This window comes from Melospiza georgiana, chromosome 7 (genome assembly GCF_028018845.1).
Source record: "Melospiza georgiana isolate bMelGeo1 chromosome 7, bMelGeo1.pri, whole genome shotgun sequence".
NCBI lineage: Eukaryota > Metazoa > Chordata > Aves > Passeriformes > Passerellidae > Melospiza > Melospiza georgiana.
Genome location: NC_080436.1, coordinates 4854060 through 4878775, shown reverse-complemented (window position 1 = coordinate 4878775; position 24716 = coordinate 4854060). Strand labels below are relative to the sequence as shown.

Below are 24716 nucleotides of genomic sequence, written 5' to 3'. Positions count from 1 at the left end.
CCTGGATCCCTGGCAGTGCCCAAGGCCAGGTTGGACAGGGCTTGGAGCAGCCTGGGATAATGGACAGTGACCCTGCCCATGGTGGGGAGGGGGAGCAGGATGAGCCTTAAGGCTCCAGCCTAAACCATTCTGTGAGTCTGAGATTTCACATCAGATTTGAGATTATTCTTTGAGGCACACACATTTATCAAACCACACAGACAGTTTTGGCCCATTCATATCAAACTCTCCTAGGTCCAGAAAATAACAATGATAACAATATCTGATTATGATGATGATGATAACATCACCAACAGCTTTGCCATTATTCCAGTACCTGCTAGCCATGTGCTGCTCCTTCACCCCAGGATGATGGCTGCTGTGCTCCTTTATCTCTGTTCAAAGCAGGAGCCACCACAGCGTGTTCTGCTCCACTGCCCAGGGCTCTGCCCCATCTGCAATGGATGGTGCACGGCCGTGCTGTGGGCAAACACCAGGCTGGGCTTCCAGGGAAATATTTACCTTGCTCTCTGCTGTCCTGGGGCCCAGGGAGACATCCTAGCTGGGGACTGGGGCTTTCAGCCTCACGGATGCAGCCAGAACCAGATGTCAGCTCTCCCATCTGGCTCGGGACAGGAGCCCCCTTCTGCCTCAGGCTGTGTCTCAAAGGCCCCTGTCCTGGCTGGCATGTGGGAACACAGCAGGCAGGAAGGGAAAGGGAAAAGAGGCAAGCAATAAATGCCCTCTGCTCTCCTCCTGCTGCCCCTCCATACGTGCATCTTACCCTGCTGCAAGGAGCACCACAGCCCTTTCCCACATGGAGCTGAGCCTATAGCTACACAAACATCCCCAAAGCCAAGCACACCACGGGATTCTCGGAGCTGTCCCGTGCGGGGCCAGGACTTCAGTGATCCTTCCAGCTCAGGATATTCTGATTCTGTCCAAACTCTTTCCTTGTCGCAGATATCTTTTATGAAAAATCCTTTCCTTAAGATTTTTACTCCTGAGAAGCTGAGACACCTCAGGAACAAATTGTAAACATTTATTATCTGCTGCTGTGGAATGCAACAGGTGGATCTTTGATTGGCCCATGTTGGTTGTTTCTAATTAATGGCCAATCAGTCAGGAGGCTCGGACAGAGTCCGAGACAGAGCCTTTGTTATCATTCTTTCCTATTCTATTCTTAGCTGCCCTTCTGATGAAATCCTTTCTTCTATTCTTTTAGTATAGTTTTAATGTAATAGATGTCATAAAATAATAAATCAAGCCTTCTGGAACATGGAGTCAGATCCTCGTCTCCTCCCTCAACCTGAGACTCCTGTGAACACCGTCACATTTCCTCACACCTTCCTTGGCCTCATCCAGCTCTTGGGGATTGATCGGGCCCCCCATGGGGCCGTGCTCCCTCCAGATGTTCAAACCAGAGCACAGATGCACAGCTGCCCAACTCCCCTTTCTTACCACCACAGCTCAGGGCAGGCTGCAGACGCTGGGGTGATGAACAGAGGCATCTCCCTTGCTGCAGAAGGAGGTTTTCCTTCAGCCAGGCTCCCTGGTGCGTCAGCAATCGATGCCACGAGGCCCGGGGGAAGACAGGCAGCAGCTGCCATGAGGCTGGGCGTAAATTATGGATGCGCCGGCCTACTTTGGGAGCAGAGCAGCTCCCTGCACAGAAAGGATGGCTTGATGCATGGCAAGGAAGAGGAGGAACCCATCGGGGCAGGAATGGTCACAGAATGGTTGCCGGCACATCCAGGACCTGGCCCGCGGAGGAAGCCTGGCAGCGGGCAGGCTGTGCTCAGCATCTGGAGTCAGCAAGCTGCAGCCCCAGGGATGCTCTGGTCCCATCCCTCCATCCCTCCCAGCACAGGTGGGGCTGCCCAGAGCCGGCTCCTCTGAGGGAACAGGGAGGACAAAGCAGAGGAGGGCACAGGAACCATAAAAGATCAAACGCTCCCAGCACATCTCCAACAAAAATTCAGAAACGTTACAAAACTGCCTTGTTTTGCTAAGGAAAAGCAGGTGCCACGTAGGGGTGGGAATGTTGGACAATTCAGCATTCAGAGCAAAGAAACCTGTGTTTTTTCTAGTTTCTAGTGCAGGGGAAAAGAATCTGCTTATTTGTCTTAAAAGATGTTTTCTACTACGTACCAGAAACTACAGACAGACACTTTATAAATACACATACTTTATATTTCAATGTATCTACATGCAACTCTATATACATGTGTATTATACATTACTATAATATATAAATATTGTACTTTTTTTTTTTTTAATACACTTACCTTTCTCTGTCAGATTTCTCAATCCCTTTCAAACATCCATGGTGGACTGTGTGCATCCCAAAGGCTCCAGGTGCTCCTCAGAATCCCTTCCAATCCAACCCATTCCATCTCAGGTCACCAGTGGCAAGGCCTGAGCTCCAATGCTGCATTTAGCAAACCCTGACGTGCTCCAGATTGGGAAGAGACACAACCAGCAAGGGAAACATCAGAGAGGAGCTCCAAAACCATTTATTGAAACAAAACCAAGAGGAATTCACACGAATCCAAAGCTGGGTGAGCAGGAGGAGGGATGGGCTTTGTCAGATTTCTTAAAGGGTCACCGTGTTTCTGGTCTTTAAACAACCTTTTCATCCCATTCCACAGGATGCTGCTTTGGGATGGTAAGAGGTTGTTTGTTCCGTCCACTGGAGCGGCATAAAAATAAATCTGTCAACTTGTATTATGTACACACATATGGGCTGTGGGGTTTTGTTTTTTTTTCTGTGGGAAAACATCACTCTCTCAGTACTTACAATTAAGTAGCATTATACTTATTTTCTTTATCTTATTGAAAGTTTTGGTTTTTAACTGAAAACTTTGAGACTTGAAGTCTGAGGGCACCTGAGGCCAGCACCCAGAGAAAATCAGTTTAGCAGCCAATCTCAGCATGTCCTGTACAGTACAGCAAAGCCCAGGCTGTTTGCCACAGGAGCTCTAACCTAGGTCCCAAACACTGGGAACACCTGGCACACTGGGAAAGCTGGGGTGGGGAAGGACCAGAGCAGCACAAGAACACCACACAAGGCTCCTTTTCCTTATAAAACAGGCAACAAATCTGTACAGCATGGCCACGGCCACAGGTACCTGGCAGGGACGGCAGGAAATTTAATACCAGAGGTGAAAAGACACATGAAAAGACACATGATCCAGCACGGATACCAGCCTCATGAAAACCTGTCCTAAGGAAAGACACAGAAAGGTTTTCATGAGACTGGTATCCATGCTGGATCATGCACAGCTTGTAAATACAAAGCTTTGGTGAAGCCTTGGTTGCACCCGTGGGGTGACCTGCAACCACAGCTCAGCCTGCTCTAGCGCCCTGGGAAATCTGTCCTCCAGCCCTGCTGCCATCCCTCCCCACACCAGGGACACCAGCACAGCGAGCAGGATGGTGGGGAGTTGAGAAAAAAACCCCCAGGTGAGCCAAAGCAACCGACATCAATGGCACCGTCAGGATGCGCCCTGCAGCGGGGAAGGTTTGTCTTCTGCAGCTTGAAGGCAGCTCCTTCCCCAGGGAAAAGTCCTGCTTTGTCCATTCCCGTCTCCCCTAGAGATAGAAGTCCCCCGTGGAGGCGTGAGGGGGATCTGGCAGCACTTCTGCCCGGGGCTGAGGCTGGCAGGGCAGTGCCAGGCTTCCCCCCAGCACTGTATGGTCCTGGGGCAGTCCCATGGCAGAGCTGGGCAAACCAGAGCCGCTGTGGGGCTAGGAGAGAGAGAGAACAGCGGTGAGGAGCTTTGCAGGGGGTTATCAGCACTGCCTGCACAGAAAACACTGAGCCCCAGGGGGAGCAAGGCCCTTACCCTGTGCCTGCCCTCCTGGCTCCGTGTCCCATAGGAATTCAGTGTCTCCAGAGGGCTGCTGATGCTCCCAAAGTGCTCTGCAGCTGAGCCGGGGGAAGAGTGCTGGGGCATGGACAGAACAGAGCTCAGCTGCTTCTCGGGAACGAGCTGGTAGAAAGGGGGAAAAATCCTGGGGTGTGGAGCCATCTCTTGCCAGGAGTCCCCAGCGCCGGCAGCATCCAGGCTGCACAATCCATCCGGGTGAAACTGCTGTGGGGGCAGGCCAGGCCCGGGGCCCAGGCATTCCTGGGGCTGGGAGATCCCATCTCTGCTGAGGCCAGGAACGCCAGGCTGCGCTGGAGCCCGCAGCAGAGGGCAGACACAGTCCTGCCAAGGGCTGGGCTGTGGAGAAGGGCCGGGGCCACGCAGCCCGTTCATCAGCGAGTGATGGTGCCTGGGCTGGCCGGGCGGTGCCACGTGGTCCTGGCACAGGCTGGGCAGGCAGAAGGACTGCTGGACATCCTCTTGGAGGGGCTGCACGGCTGAGCAGCCTCCCCGCAGCTGCTGGGCCCCGGGTGGCTCCTGCGGGCAGGGAGCGCCCGGGGCTGAGCCGGGGGTGCTGTGCCATGGGGTGCCCTGCGCTGGCTGGAAGGAGTGGAGCACGGTCTCCTCCCCAGCCGGCCTCCACTGGGAGCCGCTGGAGAGCTCTTCCTGCTCAGCCAGCTCTGGGAGCAGCCCTGGCACAGCACTGGGCGGCTGCTCCCACAGCAGCGTCTGGGGCTGGGGCTGGGGCAGGGCAGTGCGTGGCTGCCCTGCACGCTGTGCCAGGTGGCACCCCGAGTCCTCGTCCTCCATGTGGCACGGAGCAGGGCCTCCCTGCGGGATGGGGGGCGTGCCTGGCAGGGGACAGACCTGCTGCCCTCCCTCATGCCCGTCCACTGGAGGCCTGGGGACATGGGAAAGAATCTGGTTGCTGCCCAGGCTGTTATTCAGGGATGGGGACTGGTCTGGCTCCGTTCTGACCATCACCATTTTCTCATCCAGCAGCAGGAGCCCCAGGTCCTCAGCATTCAAGCCCAGGCCCTCCAAAGCACTGAAGAGCTCGTTGGAACAGCTCTGGTCACTCTTAATTGAGAGCAAGTCCATGGTGGCCAAGAGAGGGTCCTCCTGCTGCAAATCCAGCAGCTTCTCTTGGAGGCTGTTGCCCCTTGAAGAAGCTGGAGCTGTGCCCATACTCCGGGCATCCCCTCCTGCACCTGGCAAGGACACACCCTTGAGCTGGAAAGTGCTGCTGAAGGAAGGGTTGGGAATGGGAGCTGAGTGGGAGGTGTACACCGCCTTGTCCTGCTGCATCACAGCGCCCAGCAGAGACCTGGGGTCAACGCCGTTCCTCTGGGAGCGCCCTGCGTGGCTGCAGGAGGGCTTCTTGGACTTGCTGAGCTTCCCTTTGCTCTGGAAAAGGTCAGGGAAGCCTGGGAGAGGATGAGAACTTTGGTATAGAAGCGCCTCTCCTGTAGCAAAGGTGAAGGGAAGGTGCATGGACCGCTTCCGAAGGTGCTCTCCTCCTTCTTCATCTCTGCAGGGCGGGAAGAGGACATTGCGGCTGACACAAACCCACCCCACAAGCGTGTCGCAGACATCTTTTGTGAAAATCCTTTTCTTAAGGATTATTCCTTCTGAGAAGCTGTGAGGCCTCAGGAACAAAATGTAAACAATGGTTATCTGCTGCTGTGGAATGCAACAGGTGGATCCGTGACTGGTCTCGTGTGGATGTTTGGAATTAGTGACCAGTCATGGCAGAGCTGGCTCTCTCTCTGTCCGAGCCACAAACCTTTGTTTTTTATTCCTTTCCATTCTATTCTTAGCTTAGCTAGCCTTCTGAGATGAAACTTTTCCTTCTACTCTTTTTAGTATAGTTTTAATGTAATATATATATATCATAAAATAATAAATCAAGCCTTCTGAACATGGAGTCAAACATTCTCGTCTCTTCCCTCACCTGAAAACCCCTGTGAACACCGTCACACAAGTGCTTCTGTAATGGGCAGCTGTGATCCCAGCAAGCCAAAGCCCCTTTGCTCCAGCCAGCATGCATTCACACGCACAAACACACACAAAAAAACCAAACACCTGCAGCATGACTGAGCATCACCCCTGTTGAGGGCTGGCCTTGCAGACGGGGATGCGGCTGAACAGCGTCAAGCACAGAATCCCACGGCTGCAGCAACAAAGGACAAACCCAACACGCTGCCCTGCTCAGGACACCCCAGAGCCATGGGGAAAGTCAGGCTGTGCCCACGCCAGCCCAGCACGTACACGAGGGGCCTCTGTGTGACCACGATGTACTCGGGCTTGCTGTTCCTGTAGACGAGCCGGGCGTTGGCCTGCACCCACTTCCAGCGCTTGTCCTTGGTCAGCAGCCGGAACACCGTCAGCCCGCTCTCGCCCGTCTGCATCACTGCCGGAGGAAGCACCACTGCTGCCACCACGGCACGCTGCCCTTCCCAGCTGGAAACGGCAGCAGCGCGGCTGGCGGGCACAGGGGACTGTCACAGACATCTTTTGTGGAAAGTCCTTTCCTTAGGATTTTTCGTAAAAGATGTCTGTGACAGTCCCCTTTGCCTTTCCTTAGGCAAATCCTAAGGAAAAATCCTTTCCTCCTGAGAACCTGAGAGGCCTCAGGAACAAAATGTAAACGATGGTTATCTGCTGCTGTGGAATGCAACAGGTGCATCTGTGATTGGCCCATGTTGGATGTTTCTAATTAATGGCCAATCACAGTGAGCAGGCTCGGACAGAGAGTCTGAGCCACAAGCCTTTGTTATCCTTCTTTCCTATTCTGTGAGAATCTACAAAATTAGAAAGTTTTTGCAGGCCGCAGAGACAGCAGAACTGTGATTAGAGCTAAGCAGCAGCCATGAGAAAGGTCAGCAGAAAAATTACTTAAACTGTAGGAAAGCAAGGGCAAATAGAACAAAGGTCTGTGTATTAACGCTTGTCTAGAATAACTCTTTAAGCTACAGAAAGTTTATCTAGCAGACTAGACATATCTAAACTAGATATTAGGAAGGTTAAAGCTCTGTGCATTGTGTTTTAAAGCTTACAAGTAGGTATTGTATTTGAAAGCAGCAAGCATTGTTTTAACCAAAGGTACGTGTGCTTAGGGTGACTGGAGAAGACTACTGTCAATGTGCTTTTGCTTTGTGTGATTGGTCAAGAAGCTCATAAAGTAAGTTGTAACATTAAGTTCTGTGTCTGCTGCCTAGAATGTGAGCTGCTGGCATCTTGCCATTGTCATAATCATGTAATGAGACTGATGCTGAAAAATAAAACAGCTCGAGGTGCTTTCCACAGCAGCCCCGTCTCATTCGTGGTCTGTAAATAGCCCCCCCTGCCAGCATCACTATTCTATTCTTAGCCAGCCTTCTGATGAAATCCTTTCTTCTATTCTTTTAGTATAGTTTTAATGTAATATCTATCATAAAATAATAAATCAAGCCTTCTGAAACATGGAGTCAGATCCTCATCTCTTCCCTCATCCTAAGACCCCTGCGAACAGCTGAACACCCCTCGCCGCACTCCACACCGAGCTCCCTGCAGCAAAGCATCCTGTGGGGAAAGAGCCACTGGGCTTGACAGAGCAGCCAACAGAGCTGCCCCAGTCCCAGCCCACTCAGCAGCACAAGGGAGCAGGGAGGGGACTCTTACTCCTGACGTGGTTCTCAGCACAGTACAGCATGTCAGCAGCGTGGACAAACTGGTAGCCCGTGCCACACATCCGCAGCTCCGCCTCGGTGTAGCCCAGCACGATCTTCCCCCTGTGAGACACAGAGAGCACAGCGAGCTCACGGGCAGGGCCGGGGGGGATGTCAGGAATGGAGCACTGAAAGCTCTGCAGCGTACTTGGCATCACACGCCAAGGGGGTGAAGTCCAGTTTGTGCTTGGTCCTGAAGATCATGTTCTTGGTTCGGATCTGCAGGATGGACGGCGGCTGCAGGGGCGTGGAGATGGCGAACAGAGCGAGCTGGGGGGGCAGGACAGAGCCATCTTCAGACCTTTCCTTCTGCCCATGAAGGAATTTCAGCCTGCCTTGAAGGTTCAAAGCCTGGGAAGAGAAGAAAAGCTCAGTGTCATGCAGAAAAGTGAGAAGGAAGAGAGCTACATGGAAAGGAAGACGTCTGTGTACAGAGTTGGTGTGAACAGAATCATCAAATCACAGCATGGTTTGGCTTTGGAGTGACCTTAAGGATCATCTCATTCCAATCCCCCTGCCATGGGCCAGGACACCTTTCCACTATCCTAGGTTTCTCCAACCTGGCCTTGAACACTTCCAGGGATGGGGCAGCCACAGCTCTCCAGTGCAGAGAGAAGGAGGGATGACCACCACCTACTTGATCTTAAGACACGGTTTTAACAGAAAAACCTAAACACAGGGGAGAAAAGCACTTGGTTGGTCAAGATTCAGCATTTCTGAGAGGAGAGGAACAAAACTCACAGGGAGAGGCTGTAGGTACAGACCAAACCTACGAAAAACAGGGGAAAGTCTCTTGCTGAGACAGGCACATGCTGCACGTGTGTTGAAGATTGCAATGCAAGATGTTTTCCATTCCCATCTGTATGGCAGATCACCTTTGTCAGGTGGGCAGTTTGCTTTATCTCTCTCTCTGAGTGACCACATTCACACCTCCCTGGGAGGGGACATTGCTGATAACAGACCATTGAATGTCACTGCATGGCTGATAAGAACTAGAACATCCCATTGGGAGATGTGAGCCCAGAGGGAGGAGCCAAGCATTGCTACCCAGATATAATCCAGAGGTTTGTGAGACACCAGCACGGCTTTCTCCACGGGATTCCCAGAGGAACAGCAGCTGCCTCTCCTTCCACTGGATCTTCAGAGGAACAATACATCCTTCTCTACAGATCCCCCTGCTCCAGCAGAACCACCCCTGACACTGCAGGAGGGCTGCAGCCACATTTCCAATGGGACTGCCACCAACAGCCTGACCCACAGGGTGTCAGGCTGGGTTCTGACTCTGTCACTGTTGTTCTAGTGTACTGCATTGTTTATTTCATCCTTTTATTTTTCTTCTTCCCTATTAAATAACTGTTATTTCTGCTCCCATATTTTTGCCTGAGAGCCCCTTAAATTTAAAATTTATAGCAATTTGGAGGGGTGGGAAGGGTTTACATTCTCCATTTCGGGGGAGGCTCCTGCCTTCCTTAGCAGACTCCTGTCTTTCCAAACCGAGACAACATGGCAGAAAGGAGCACAGGATCTTTCCAGGGGGTGGTTTCAGTGCTGGTGTGACCCTCTGTGGTGCGCCTGCCCCTCTCCTGCTGCGGAGGGTCTGTACTCACCAGGAAGCCGGAGGAATTATCCAGGAGGCAGCGAAAGCGGCACACAAAGCTCCTCTCCAGGAAGGAGGAGTTTTCTGGGGGCAGCTGATCCGGCTTGCAGATGCCAGCAGAAGAGCTAAGACTCTTCCCTGCTGTACAAGAGAGGGATTGAGAGAATCAAGTAAGAATTCACCCCATTGAGGGCTGGAGGTGCCCAGCACTGGGCACTGCAGCTGTTTGCAGAGCACAGCAACAGCAACGGGGGGGGAAAGCCACAACACTGGAACGAAGCCGTGGCCTGAGCCACGGTGGGGGGCAAGTGGTGACAGCCAGCTGGGGTCCCAGCATCCCTGGTGGCATCCAGGATGGCAGCCTGCCTTTACCTGCTGCAGAGGGCTCACCAGCGTCCAGGGCCCAGCGGAGGTTGCGCCTGAACTCCGGCTGGTCCTCGGTGTGGATCAGCTCGAAGACACTCTGGTGCATGACATCTGTCTGGAGGGGACACGCCATCTGTAAGCTCTGCAGCCTGTCCCCAGGGCCAGTTTTCATGTCCCACCTGGGAACAGCCCGTCATGGCCCCAGCTGGTTTCACCTTACCCAGTTTCCCCGGTGCTCAAATGGGTCCCTGGCTAAATGAGGTTGGAAACTTTCCCCCAGAACTGATGGTGGTGGGAACAGACAGCACATCTGGCTTTAAGGACTCCTTGCCCATGTTGGGCCTGACTTCCTCCCCTGAGAAGCTTAAAGAGCCAATACAGCTTCCCTCTGACATCCCCATAAGTCAAAATCCTAGTGCTGGCTTAAGAAATTAGATGAAAGCATGGATTTTGGAACAAAATAGCAGCAAGGCCACCCCATCCCTACACTATTCCCAAGAGAACAATGCCCTGGGACTTGCTCCCTGAGCCCAGGTGGACAGGTGCCATCTACCCCAGGTGCTGGGGATAGCCAGCTGTGTGTGGGTGACACCAAACCACAGTTTCCCTGTAAATATGATCTAGTGTCTCCTCCAGGTTACCTGGGTGCCCAAAGTGCTGGAGCCCTGCGGGATTTACCAGGATTTGAGTGGGTGTCCCAGGCAAACTGGGCAAGGAAGCCCAGACATCTCCCCACGGCCATGAACCCCCTGGCTGCTGGAAAGTATCCATGGGCTGATGAAGTCCCTTGTCACCTACAAGTGACCACGTCTGGCAACACGGGGTCCAAATTCCCAAGGAAAAGCCCCAAACAACTCCCTGAGAGCCTGTGATCCCTGCAGAGCCTCCTCCCTGCAGGGAATTTGGGGCTATTCACCACCACCAAGGAAAAACTGGCTCTCCACAGCGAGTCAGAGTCCCACCAACCTGGTGAAATCCCAGATAGTCCTGGATCGTATGCGAGGAGTAAAATATCAGCCCTTCTGATGTCACCACCAGCACAAAGCCATTGAGGGCCTGTGGGAGAGAGGAGATCAGCAGGTACAGGCCACAGCCAGTTCACTTCCACAGCAGGACACCCAAAGCCTGGCTAGCAGGCAGCTGAGCCACCACAGACGGCCTCTCTGAGCTCATGCAGCTCTTCCACATAGCTGCCTGGGAATATCGTAATCCGGACTGATGAAAAATTGTGCTTCCATCCTGGGAGCATTGACTCAGACTCAGCTTTGGACATTTATCCTCATCCTGTGCAGGGAGCAGATAAAAGCCTCTGAACTTCTTGCAGTGCGGAGGTAGACACCATCAGGAACAGGTCCATTCTGGTGAAAATGAGCCTCTCCAACAGAGTTAAGGGCCTTGGGGAACAGGTCCATTCACATTTCCAACAGCCTTGAGGGCCTTGGCAGTCATGTGTGGCCATCCCAGGTTCCAGAGGAGTGGCCTGGAGAAGGACCATGGAAAGCCTGGACTGTCCCTGGGCAAGGAGCAAGGCCAAGGAAGGTGTTGTCTCTGCTGCCCATTCCCTCCTCAATGCTGAAAGGGCCTTAACCAGTGGAAATGGAAAAGCCAAAAGCTAAAGCATAAAGGTTTGGATTTGAAATTGCAGCAAAAACAATCTTGATTTCTGAAAAAACAGTTTCTTCCAAAGCAGCAGGGAATTCAGGCTGAGTCTGGTGCCTGAACTTGGGGGAAAACTACAAAATCCCTGGGTGACCCCAGAGCACCTTTTCCTTTCTGCCAATACATCGCAGAATCATTTAGGTTGGAGAATCCCTCTAAGATCACCACCACCTCCAAGATCATTTTTTCTGTAACACTACCTGGTTCATGCAGACCCCACCCCCCTTAGGCTGAATGCTGTGCTCTGTTTTCACAAAATAAACACCCAAAGCTGTTGTGCCTTGTTGTGTGGATTTGAAGCCCCAAGCCCTCCGCACAGAGAAGAGCAAATGCAGCCATCAATCTGAAGTTTCCATTGCATTTTTAATGTTGCACACTTAGACATTTCACAGTTCACTGGCCCTTCCATCCACTCCTCAGGCTCCAGGATTGCAAAGTCAATATTCAAGGGAGCACTGGGCTTCCTGGCAGGAATAGGCTGAGCTGATCAGAGCCTCTGTCTTACCCAAGAGGGGCTCATTGCTACCGGTTTCATAAATTGAGGAAGTAATTTAGGTGTTTTCCCTGAGCTAAAAACCCCACAGCAGGACAGGACACGTGAGAAGGGACCAGGATGCTGGATGACAGTGTCCTTTACACGTGCAGAAGACTAGAAGGGGCAGAGGAGCTTCCCTACCAGTTTGGGAGGGCAGCTCTTTTGCTGTGGCTTTTAAGAGCCAAAACCATCCTGTAGCACTGACCTGGCAGGGAAGCCACAGCAGCCAGCCCTGGCCTGCTTCCCCCACTTCATAATGGGCAGACATCAGCATTAATTAGGGCCTGGCATGGAGTCCCAGCCAAGTCCAGCTATTGTTGCTGCCAACTCCTGTTTCATTGTCCAGGTCAGAGTTTCTCCCCCCTCTCCTTCCCTTTTTTTCCAGGCACAAATGCTCTCTCTATTTACTGGGGTTGGTCTCAGTGTGTGGGAATCTGCTGCAGAGGTTAATTAGTGCTGCCAAATGCACTTTAACCCTTTGAGCAGCTTCAGAGGAAGAAAGGGGAAGGATCAGAAACAAAGGAAGTTTGGCCATCAGAGGTGACAGAGCAGGCGGAAGTATGTTTGTAAGTATGGAGGAATGTTTCCTTGAGGGGGTACAGAGACAGATTCTGAGCTCCTGCCACATCCAGGGTCCCATAGGCAGAACCCTGAGAGAGCTCCACCAGCTTTTCAGATGCTGTTTGGTACCTCCAAATGGACAGTACCCAACTGTGTGAGGAGCTGATGAGCAGGACATCAACCCCCAGCAAGCCCTGCTGGGCAGTTTGGTTATATCCTGAGGGGAAAACCCTCAAGTTTCTGGTTATTAACCAGGCAGGCTTTAGCACTTCTCCCACCAGACACAGAGAGTCAGGATCAGTGTGCCCACACTGAAAACTGCACTCAAGCACCGTGCTCAGCTTGGTTTTCACATTGTACCTTCGGCACACTTAGACATGAGGGCAGAGAAGCACAAAATACAAATCACCATGCTCAGAAATCCAGCAAGATGTTCCTTACATATGGACTATTTTAAAATGGCAACTTTTTCCAGGAATAATGGGAAAAGCAGGGAAGAAGCAACAGTTTCTGCCCTAGGGACCTTTGGAGGTCTTAAAACTTCTGCCCAGTGAGAAGCACAGTGAGCTACACCACATGAAATCACAAATCACCTGCCATGAGTGAAAGAACAGCCTGGTTCTGGGGTGCAACTCAAAGGAGCTGGAAGAGGGACAAGAGGAAGGTCCCGTGAAGGCATTTGTGAGGAGCACTAACCTGTAGGAGCAGCTCACCCTCTGGAAGTGCTGCTGAGCCCAGAGCTGGTCCAGCGCCACAGGCTCCGTCCCTCTGGGCTTCCTTGGCGCCAGGATTCTTCAGAGCAACTGCACCAAGAAAAGGGAAGGAAGGGACATCAGTGCTGCAGGAACACACTGCCACAACAGCTGGAATGCTGCAGGCTGGACAGTGCAGGGGAAGGCACTGTGCAGTCACAGCCCTTGGCTTCACCTCTCACAAGATTGATTTTAACAGGATGTTTCCCCACCCCTCAACTGTTTCAGTCTGGGTTTCCCCCCCCCCCCCCACTCCTTTTGTCCCTCTTTTAACATCCTGTAAGTAAAAAGCAGTTAAAGCCAGGTGGGCATCAGAATCATAGAATTATGGAATCATTAAAGTTGGGGAAAGATCATGGAGCCCAACCATTCCCCAGCACTGCCCAGACCACCACCAAACAACATCCCCAAGTGCAACATCCACAGGTCTTCTGAACACTTCCCAGGACAGTGCATCCACCACTGCCCTGGGCAGCCTGGTTTAATGCCTGACTTTTTTTGTGAGGAAGTTTTTCCCAATACCCAAAGTAAATCTGCCCTGGCACAGCTTGAGGCCATTTGTTCTGTCGCAGACACCTTTCACAAAAAATCCTTTCCTTAGGACTTTTTCCTCCTGAGAAGCTGAGAAGCCTCAGGAACAAAATGTAAACAATGATTATCTGCTGCTGTGGAATGCAACAGGTGCATCTGTGATTGGTCTCATGTGCTTGTTTCTAATTAATGGCCAATCACAGCACAGCTGGCTCGGACAGAGAGCCGAGACACAAACCTTTGTTATCATTCTTTCCTTTCTATTCTTAGCCTAGCCTTCTGATGAAACTTTTTCTTCTATTCTTTTAGTATAGTTTTAGTGTAATATATATCATAAAATAATAAATCAGCCTTCTGAAACATGGAGTCAGATCCTCGTCTCTTCCCTCAACCTGAGACCCCTGTGAACACTGTCACATTCCTCTTGTCCTGTTCCTTGGTCCCTAGAAGCAGAGCCCAGCCCTCACCTGTCAGGGAGTTGTGGAGAACAAGAAGGTCCCTTCTGAGCTTCATTTTCTCCAGGCTGACCCCCTTTCCCAGCTCCCTCAGCTGTTCCTCATCAGATTTGTGCTCCAGTCCATTCCCCAGCTCTGTTCCCTTCACTGGACATGCTCCAGCCCCTCAACGTCTTTCATACTCTGAGGGGCCAAAATTGAACACAGGATCCAAGATGTGGCCTCAGCAATGCTCAGCCCAGGGGACAGTCACTGCCCTGCCCTTGTGGCCACAGCATCGCCTTCCTGACCACCTGGGCACATGCTGGCAGCAGCAGCAGAACTCTGCCCTGCACAGGAGGCACTGCAGCAAATCCCAGCATCAGGAATGTGCCATTTTGAAGGACACAGCTCAGCCAGTGTCTCGTTACAGTTCAGGAACCCAGTGGGTTTACTCAACCAAATTAAGGCAAGCCACAGCTCACAGTGGGAAAAAAACAACACAGAAAACACAGAGATGCAGACACAGAGATCCAATAGTGGTCCATGCACAATCCACACGCATGAGGGAATCTGTCACTCAGCTGAGCTGAAGGATGTGCCCCTAAATTTTGTTCTGTACTCCCCAAGAGAACAGTTCCTGGGGATATTTCAGTGTAAGGGTAAGATGACAACAAGCCTGTGCATGACAGGCCCGTCCAGGAACTCACAGGAAAGCTGGGAAGCCTCCTGCCAGCACCACGAGGACAGAGGACAGCATTTGGCTGCTGGCAAACCTGCTGCTCCCACTGGGATCCGGGAGGAAAGATGTGAAACACCAGCTGCCAGCTCACAGAGGGAGCAAGAGCTCTCTTGGATCTGCCTTTGCCAGCTCCTGGACAGGAGGAGGGCTGCCGTGAGAGCAGCAAGTGGACTCTGGAAGCAATAGGACAGCAAGTCAGCAGGCAACAGCCACCAGCACATAAACAAAGCCAGGCTCTGCAACAGGCTCTGCTCTCCCTGGGCTGTGCTGAAGCAGCTGCTGAAACTCAGCTCCTCCATCTGCACAGAGCTGATCCTGAAGGATCTCAGATGCTGCAAAAGGCAGATATTCCAGAGTCAGGCTCTGGGGACAAAGTTCTTCCACCAGGCACAGGACCATCCCAAAGATCGACTTTGCCCTGTAACCAAAGGCAAAGCACAGCCCAGTTCTGACACTTACAGAAAAACACCTGACACAGCAGCAATCCCACTGCTTCTGGGAGCTCTGGAGAACTCCCCGAGCTCAGCCTGCCCAGGCTATTTCAGGAGCTGGCCAGGGATGGGCTGACACCAGGACTGAGGTTGCAGCAGTGTTTGTACAACTGTGGGTCGGGCCTGAGCCAGCTGGGGTGGACACACACACACAGGCTGCTGTGGCCTCACCCTTCCACACCCCGAGGGACCACTGGGATCCCCTGTCCAGACTGGAGCACACATAAAACCTCAGGGAGGGACAGGCCATTGGGATGAGAGAGGCCACAACACCCAGGCAGGGCCCTGTGGCGTGGAAGGAGCAGGTTTGTGCCAGCAGCCTTCCAGCAGCTCGCTTTTCTGATCGCTGGGAGTGAAATGTGGGAGCTATGAATTATTAAAGGTCTCCTCTGTGAGCTCCCAGCCTGCTGCGCTGGAGGTGAGAGATAAAAATAAACGTGGCTGAGAGGAGAGCAGCTAAAGGTGCTGCCCTCTGCCCAGGGCTCTGGTTTAATGGCTCAATATCACCCCTGCAAATGGAAATCTTCATCTCAACCACTGCCTAAAACCAGGCTATGCTATCAGCATCTGGGCTGTGGGGCCAGAGGAGACACACTGACAGCAGAGGACAGTCCTGTGTCCTCTGTGGGGATGTCTGCCACTGCTGAAGATTGCCATGCAAGATGTTTTCCATTCCCATCTGTTTGGCAGATCACCTTTGTCAAGTGGGCAGTTTGCTTTATCTCTCTCTTTGAGTGACCACAGTCACACCTCCCTCAGGAGGGGACATTGCTGATAACAGACTATTGAATGTCACTGCATGGCTGATAAGAACTAGAACATCCCATTGGGAGATGTGAGCCCAGAGGGAGGAGCCAAGCATTGCTACCCAGATATAATCCAGAGGTGTTTGAGACACCAGCACGGCTTTCTCCACGGGATTCCCCAGAGGAACAGCAGCTGTCTCTCCTTCCACTGGATCTTCAGAGGAACAATTCATCCTTCTCTACAGATCCCCCTGCTCCAGCAGAACCACCCCTGACACTGCAGGAGGGCTGCAGCCACATTTCCAATGGGACTGCCACCAACAGCCTGACCCACAGGGTGTCAGGCTGGGTTCTGACTCTGTCACTGTTGTCCTAGTGTATTGCATTGTTTATTTCATCCTTTTATTTTGCTTCTTCCCTATTAAAGAACTGTTATTTCTGCTCCCATATTTTTGCCTAAGAGCCCCTTAAATTAAAATTTATAGCAATTGGGAGGGTTGGGGAGGGTTTACATTCTCCATTTCAGGGGAGGCTCCTGCCTTCCTTAGCAGACTCCTGTCTTTCCAAACCAAGACAGCCACCAAACACGATCCAACCACCAGGGTGTGAGGGATAAATCAGAATTCCAGTGGAGGCTCCCCAAAGAGGACAGGCTCCTGGCTGTGGCCACAGTAGGCTGGCACCCTGCCTGGTGTCCCCCGGCTTTGTGTGTCCATAAATAGCCCCGTGCAGCCCCTGGGGTCAGCAATTCAGCAGAACTGTCACAGCACATCAGGCTGACGGAGCAGAAGGAGCCGGGGAACCGCCACATCCTCTCTGCTGCGTGCATCCTGCCTGGAGCTGGGACCAGGAAAAGGGGATCCATCCCAGGCACAGGGCTCTCCTTCACCCACGGCAGCAAGACCAGGTGCAGCCTTTGCCCCTCCTGCACAACTGGGGACAGGCACTTGCAGGGAAAAAAGAGAATAAAAACGAGAGAAGTGGCTTTCCCTCCCTCTGGCCACCAGTGTCACATCTGTGTGGTATTCACATTCTTCGGAAAAATCCCTTTGCCCAGGATTTTTCTCCTAGGAAGCTGAGAAGGCTCAGAGCAAAAAAAAAATTATTATTTTATTTGATTCTCTTCTGTTTTGTTCGTGTGGAACGTGTTTAGAGATTGTTTCATTAGATTCTGACGTGAATTGTTTTCATCCATGAGCTAATTAGTGCCAAGCTGTGTGGGGACTCTGAAAAGAGTCACAAGTTTTCATTATTGTCCTTTTAGCATTTTGCAAGTATCCTTTCTGCATTCTTTTAGTATAGTATTCTTTAATATAATACAGCGTCATAAAATAATTAATTAGCTTTCTGAGAACACAGGGTCAGATTCATCATTTCTGCCTTCATCTGAGCACCCCTCAAATACAACACCTTTGTTGCTGGAGGTGAGAAAGGTGAGAAGCTGGTCACCTGAAAGCAGCAAGGCTTGCACAAATTTCATGCCATTTCTTCCAAGAAACAGCTCCTGCCAGGCCCTGCAGGCTATTTGGCCACAAAGAGCTCCATCTCTAGATGCCTCTGAGCCTGGGAATCTGTTTCATGTGGCGCTGCAGGGACACCTCACTGCCTACAGAGTTTGCCAGTGAACTCCTGAACCTGCCAGGGCTTTGCAGACCTGGGAAATCCCTGCAGCACCAAGCAGGAATTAACATTTTTGAGAGGATATCTCCCAGGCCCCTTCCCTCCACACAGCAAAAGCTCCTGGTGGGAGCAGGGCTTCCATCAGCCAGTGACTGCAAAGGAGAAAAATGAAAACAACTCGATCCCAAACCTGCTCCAGGTGTTGATGAAGGAGAAGGACTGAGCAGACAGACAGTGAGGACAGAGCGGGACAGAGAAGGATTTTGGTAGTGATGCTCCCTACAAACCTTCTGCCAAACACCCCAGAGTGCACAAACCACTCTGGGGGAAGGATTGACTGATTTCTTAACAAAACTGCCTTTTATCCACCTCTCTCCTTCTGTGATTTGTGCCAATCCCCTGAAGAACTGGTCTTACCTCACAGTAAAGTCTCTACTCCCACAAGTGCATCTCCAGATCTCCCTTCTCCATCCACTTCTCCAGCTTCTCCTTGCTCATGGGCAGAGGGACCTGCAGCTCTGTTGCTCACATCAAATAACCCCCTCAACATTGCTTTTTCCTACTTTTTATTGTTAGTAAGAGAGAAAATATTGGAAATTTGGAAAACATCATGTAAATGGTGAGGGAAGTGGGCACAGGTTTGCTGACATCAGAGCCATCTTTTTCCTGCCTTGCTGAACCATCAGCTGGATTCTCATCAGTGCTGTTCAAATCCCATTTTCCAGCCACTGGCAAACAGTTCCTGACTTTCCATTTGTTAATTCATAATGGATACCGGGGTTTTTCTTAACTTCGGACCTGCCACAGTTCCCTGCTGGCAAAAATTTCATTAAACAGATGCATTATTTATCCCTGCCTGAATGGTGTGGATGCCCTGCTTTCCAAGAACCACACTCGTGGTTAATAATGGATGGCCTCTTAAAAGATCTCACTGCACTTCTAGAACCAAGGAGGCCTTGGCTACATGGAGCTTTTGGCTCTGTCACTTGGGTCTCAAAGGGAGAAAAGCACGTGCAGGAGTTGAAACAAGGACAAAGATGACAAGGACCTGACAGATTTTCCTTCTTCCTGCAGCATCACCAACTGTCTGAACCCTCCCTCTCCCAGTGCTCCTCCCTCAGGAGCTTTAGTGTCCATCACAGAAGGGTTTGGGTTGGAAGGACTTTGAACACCACCTGGTTCCACTCCCCTCCTGTGGACAGGGACCCCTTCCACCAGACCAGGAAGGATCATCCCAGCCCAAAGCCTCAGCCTGGGGTTTCTTCCCAGTCCTGCTCCCCTGCCAGCCCCCAGGAGCCTGCTGTGAGCCCCAACAGCTTCCCTGAGAGTCACACCTGGCAAGGAAAGCACACAGCGGGAAAACTGCCTGCCTAAGGAAGTCACAAGAATTCCCTGCCTTGAATTGCGCCTCCAAGGTCAGCTCATTACCCAGGCAATTAAGAGAGCACAGTGATCACGGGACCAGGCTTTGTTTTTCTTAAACCAGCCCTCAGGCTTCGCTGCTACAGCTCTCTGCTGTGTTTGACAGCTCAGGAGGAGGGAAGGCTCACAAGTGAAGGGATGAGCAGCCTCAGTCCCACACACCCCATCTCGAGCCCTCATCCCTAGGCAGAGGTTTCAGAGGCACACTCATATAGCCTGTAATAATTATATAATTAAAAGCACCTTTCCAGCCTGACCTGACTGCAGCTCAGGCACTTTTTGGGGCCACCACAGCTCCAGCAATAACAATCTGGGTTCATATCACAGTTCAAAGGGTGAGGCTGAGCCCGGAGGCTGCACATTGATCCTACAGCAGCCACCAACGATTATAAGAGGACTCTGGGAAAATCCCAAGCTCCCAACATCCCCAAGAGTGTTATCTTTTAAAGACACGGGAGAGAAAAACTGCTTAAGTTCTGGATACACGACCTTAAGCTTCCATATGGAAGAGACCCATGCAGAGCTCAAACCCACACAGAGCCCAGAACAACTCTGACCCACAATCACAGACTGTGCAGCCAAAAGTTTGTGAGGCGTTTCCCCCTCTCCTCCCAGTGATGCACAGAGAGCCAGGCAGGATGCTGCACACAGGCAGAGGTGCATCTGCATCCCCTGAGGATTCCCACTTCAAGGCAGGCCTAGCCCATTGCTATGGGGTTCTGGCACCACAGACTGACCTCTTCCTACAGCTCATAAACCCTCGACCTGATTCAGAGCATCAAGAGGAATGCCACAGATGAATCACTGAGCATCAGGCACAGGGCTGTGACAGGCACAGGGCGCCCTGGGGACACCCAGGGACACGTGAGTGCCCAGCAGGGGCTACACTCACACACCAGAAGGGCCAGTCTTGCTATGGGATGGGAAGCACAGCTCTGATGAGCTTCCCAGCACTCTGCAGCAACAAACTGCTAGAGATGCTTTTCTAAAGTGAGCCCTTGACCACTGTGACATCTGCCAGTTGGCCTCCCACCAGGAGTTCAAGTGGCCCAAGACACACAGATGGCACCTGACAGACACACCACAAGGCGCCTTTGAGGCATCTTCTTTTTTTGGTAAGAAATCCTCTCGCAGAGCAAGACAGCAAACCTTCCCCTGGAGCACCTTTCCTTCTCTCCCCATTTCCAGAGGGTGAAGGAGGTGGAAAAGACAGGGACCCCTCCTGCTCTCCCAGCAGCGTTTGTTCGGCCCTTGCTCCAGGAGGCGGAACAGGGAGGGATTAGAGGGGAGCAGCCCGGCCAGGCACCACCACCGGGATAAGCCGCTGGCACACAGCTGGTGTGACAAGCTGTGCACCCCCTGGAGTGGTAACAGCAGCACACGGGCTGGGAGGGGACAGGGAGGGGCCCTGCAGCACAGCCCCACCTCCGCCAAACCCCACCAGCTGAAAGAGCCTCCAGCAGAGAGGGGAGGAAGGTGAAGGCAGTGAAAGAGAATTAAAAATACTCGTGAACCAAGGTGTGATGGTGTTCACAGGGGTTCTTGGGTGAGGGAAGAGACGAGGATCTGACTCCATGTTTCAGAAGGTTTGATCTACTATTTTATGATATATATTACATTAAAACTATACTAAAAGAATAGAATAAAAGGTTTCATCAGAAGGCCAGATAAGAATAGAAAAAGAAAGAATGATAACAAAGGTTTGTGGCTCGAACTCTCTGTCTGAGCCAGCTGGGCTGATTGGTCATTAATTACAAACATCCAACGTGAGACACCCATCACAGATCCACCTGTTGCATTCCACAGCAGCAGACAATCAATGTTTACATTTTGTTCCTGAGGCCTCTCAGCTTCTCAGGAGGAAAAATCCTAAGGAAAGGATTTTCCACAAAATATGTCTGTGACACCAAGGCGGAGAAGAAACAAGGCATTTGGGAGGACTGCTGTAAGGCAAGAAACCGGGATGGGAAAGGAGGACAGACAAGCCTTTAAATCAGCTGGCACTGATGTTTGGATAGGAGCCTCAGCTTGGAAGCAACCTCAGCTCCTTTTGGCCCTTCTGGTCCAGGTGCTGGGTTCTGGTCAGTGCTGCTTCTCCAGCAGGATGGATGTCACATGGGCTGGGTATCTTGCTCCCTAGCAGGACACCTCTCCCAGCGTCTCCATCCCTCCTATGCTCACCTCTTCCATGGCAAGGAAGCACTTGTGTGAACCTGGGATTGCAAAGTCAGGCAATGAGGGAAGGGAGAGGCACCTGGGAATCTCACAGAGGACAGCAGTGCTGCTGCCCCATCACAAAGGGAGCCTCTTCCACCTGGCGTGGATCAGGAGCAGACCTTGGCTGAGATCCCACCTCCCCCAGAGCCAGCGGACACAGCTGGCACTGAGCTGCTTCCTGCTTTGTTCAACTGGAGAGACCCGAGTGGGAAAAACGGAGTGGAATCAGCCCACACTCCTGCCCGCTGCTCTCCCAAAGCCCTGCAGAAAGCTGGCACCAGGCTGGCAGCAGAGCCACCAACACACAGCACATCAGCCTGCTGGGGGATGGTTTTGGGTCTGTTTGGGTAAATGACCCCGCTCAGCACAGGCAGTGCTTGATGATCCTAAACCACTCCAGAGATTAAACAACACTGAGCGGCCTTAAATCCTCCGATTCCTGTCACTGAACTGCAGGCCTTGAGTGGTGCCCCCACGCACCTTGGGGCCACAGAAAGAATAAAAAATCCTCATGTCCTCGGGAAAAACACATCCTTATAGACCTCAAAGACCTTCAAGCCCATACAAACTTCCACACATATCAGCTACACATAAACCGAGATGGCGAAGTACACATTATGTGCTGTTAATTATTAAACCGATTAATAATTAATAAATCAATGATTATTTATTTATTCCTGCTGGGGATGGGCTGGCATACACCTGCTGGGTGAATTGCTGTCAGCAATCATGGGCAACACCTGAGACCTGCTACAGCTGTTTCCCCTCACAATCCATGGCAGCACATCCCAGGTTTTGTCCTTGCTTTCCTGAAATCTTCTCTTAGGGAGCGCTCAAGCAGGGTGGATAGATAAATAAAGTCAGTTAAAATCAATTATTTTGTTGATAAGCTTGCCCAGAGTTCCATTTAAGGATTCTTTTTTAATTGGTATTAAGCATCACAAAGGACTCAGCTTGGTCTGCAGTCTCTACTTGCATCTGAAAGGCTGAAGCTCTCCTCCTTCTTTGCCACACCTGCCTCAAAGCCATCCAAACTGGATGGACAAACTGGAAATCGGTGTCATGGAATTAAACCAGGTGGAACGACAAGGCGGGGAAAAAGGACCCAGAACAAATGACACGCTCTCAGAACGGTAAATGATGAGCTGATGAGCTGGCTCTGCCTCAACCCTCCCGCTAAAAACAGAATTTTACCTCAGGAGAACCCACAAATAATCAATTTCACCCCTCCAGACCCCTCTGATCCCACGGCAGGGTGGAACACAGCTCCAGCCCGGCAGCTGAAACATTGGCTAGAAAAGGGGGGAAAGCAATTTCAGGGGAAAGAAACCAAAATTCTGAGGGGTAAAAAGATTAAATTCTAGGGCAGGTAAAGAACAAAATACTCGCGGGGGAGAGGAAAACAAAATTCATGGGGGGCACGGCAAAATTCCAGAGGTGTAAAGCAGGAACGACACAAAATTCGAGGGGGTAAAACCCACCAGAATTTGAAGTGGAAAAAATAAATAAGGTTGGGAGGGAGCCCCCAAAATACAAGGGGGACGGGGAGGGGAGAAACCAAACCCAAAATTCGAGGGGAAAAAACCCAACCCAAAATTGCAGAAGAGGGAAATCCCACAAAATTCGAGGCGGAAGGAGGGGATCAATTTCAATGGGAAACAAAAACAAAAAAAAAAAACGAAAACAAAACTCATTGACGCGGTTAGAGACACAAACATTCGAGGGCGGAAAACCCACACAATTCAAGTGGGGGAAACCCGTCAAAATTCGAGGAGGGGGAAAAAAAAAAATCCCACAAAATCCGAGGCGGGATCGACACGAAACTCCTGAAAGTGCGGAGGAAACCCCAAAATACTACGGGGAAAAAAAAAAAAAAAAAAAAAAAAAAAAGCACGATTCTGGGAGGGAAAGAAAACAAGTTTTTGGTTGCAACATCATCCCGGGAGGGGTGACACGGCTGCAGGAGGAGGCGGCTGTGAGGGAGGAGGGACAGCACAGAGCTCCGGGCGGGAATTGCGGCAGGGGAAGCGGGGAAGGCACTCATCCCTTACCGCCCAAGAAGCTCCTGGCACGCAGAAAGCCGGCGCTGAGGCGGAGCACCGACAGCTTGTCCAGCCCGGCCACCACGTCGGGCGGGAAGGGCAGCAGCCCCGCCAGCCGCTCCAGCTCCCGGTTTAGCCGCTCCCGGTGCCGCTTGGACGGGTTGGAGCCGCCGCCTTCGGCCGGGCCCGGCCGCGTCCTGCCGGGCAGAGCCGTGTTAGCGGGGACACCGGGACACCCCTCAGCCCTGCCCCGGTCCCCTCGCCCTCACTCACGCCCGCGGCACCGGCTTCCTCCGCCTGCGGCCCGCGTACATGGCCGGGCCGGCAGCGCCCGAGCGCCCGCCACTCCCTCAGGGAGAGAGGCAACGACAGGGGCAGCGGGAATGGGAGCGGGAATGGGAACGGGAACGGCCCGCCCCCGGCGAGGGGGGAGACGGGGGATGGACGGGGATTTGGGGCTGCGGGGGGTTGGTGTATGATGGAGCTGAGAAGGGATTTGGGGGCTGAAGGGGGAGTGGGAGCTGGCAGAGGGAAAGGGTGATGGGCGGGAGGGATAGCGGGGGTTAACGAGGAGGTGGAGGGGATGGTGAAGGGGGATGAAGGAGGATTTGGGGCGTGAAGGGGCTGTGGGTGGGGATGGTGAAGGGGGCCGAAGGAGGATTTGGGGCGTGAAGGGGCTGTGGGTGGGGATGGTGAAGGGGGATGAAGGGGGATTTGGGGCGTGGAGGGGCTGTGGGTGGGGATGGTGAAGGGGGATGAAGGAGGATTTGGGGCGTGGAGGGGCTGTGGGTGGGGATGGTGAAGGGGGATGAAGGAGGATTTGGGGCGTGAAGGGGCTGTGGGTGGAGATGGTGAAGGGGGCCGAAGGAGGATTTGGGGCGTGAAGGGGGATGAAGGGGGATTTGGGGCGTGGAGGGGCTGTGGGTGGGGATGGTGAAGGGGATTATTGCAGGCTGTAGGTGGGGATTTGGGGCGCTGAGGGGAGGTGCGGACCGGGCCGTGGGTGCTGATGGCTCGAAGAATCCCCCTGGTGCTCTGCCAGGTGCAGAAGGGCGCACACCTGAGGCTTGCGGGTAAGGGAAGAGGCTGATAAGAGGCAAATCCTGCGATGTGCAGTAAGGCTTTATCATGCCAATGTTCTCCCTCACGTCATGGCTCAGCTGTGAGAACTCCTGTTCCTAAGTCCGGGGACATTCACACACAAGCTGAAGGTGCCCATCCCGACTGATGGGCCATAATTAATTTAACTACTCTCACTCGTAGACAGATGCGACATCCTAGAAGGTGTAAAGAGTCCCCAGGTGTCCCGTGATCCACGGTATTACCCAGTGTGAAGCTCCCCGCCCCAGGGAGATGTTCCCACCTAGCCTCAGCAGGATATAAACCCCATGGATGTGATGTGTGTTGGACTCTTTCCCTTCACTCGATGGATGTAGTCTG

The 24716-nt window shown here is 52.3% G+C and overlaps 1 protein-coding gene across 1 annotated transcript; it reads right to left on the bottom strand.

Moving 5' to 3' along the window:
* Positions 1–3573: 3573 nt before the first annotated feature.
* LOC131085578 (aryl hydrocarbon receptor-like) lies at positions 3574–23602 on the bottom strand. The gene is made up of 11 exons (XM_058027950.1): positions 23550–23602; positions 23286–23473; positions 12976–13082; positions 10491–10580; positions 9531–9639; positions 9169–9299; positions 7710–7912; positions 7515–7624; positions 6123–6264; positions 3828–5382; positions 3574–3729 (listed from the first exon to the last, which is right to left on the bottom strand). The coding sequence occupies exons 1-11, from the start codon at positions 23588–23590 to the stop codon at positions 3574–3576; spliced, it is 2832 nt and encodes a 943-aa protein (XP_057883933.1). The 5' UTR covers positions 23591–23602.
* Between the last annotated feature and the right edge of the window lie 1114 nt (positions 23603–24716).

Excerpts from the sequence above, each read along its gene's own strand:
- LOC131085578 (XM_058027950.1), bottom strand. The coding sequence starts at position 23,590 with ATGTACGCGGGCCGCAGGCGGAGGAAGCCGGTGCCGCGGGC. Across the intron at positions 9,300-9,530 it reads TGGTGAGCCCTCTGCAGCAG|CAGGGAAGAGTCTTAGCTCT; the intron begins GTAAAGGCAGGC and ends TCTCTTGTACAG. Across the intron at positions 5,383-6,122 it reads GTCACACAGAGGCCCCTCGT|AGATGAAGAAGGAGGAGAGC; the intron begins GTACGTGCTGGG and ends CCCGCCCTGCAG.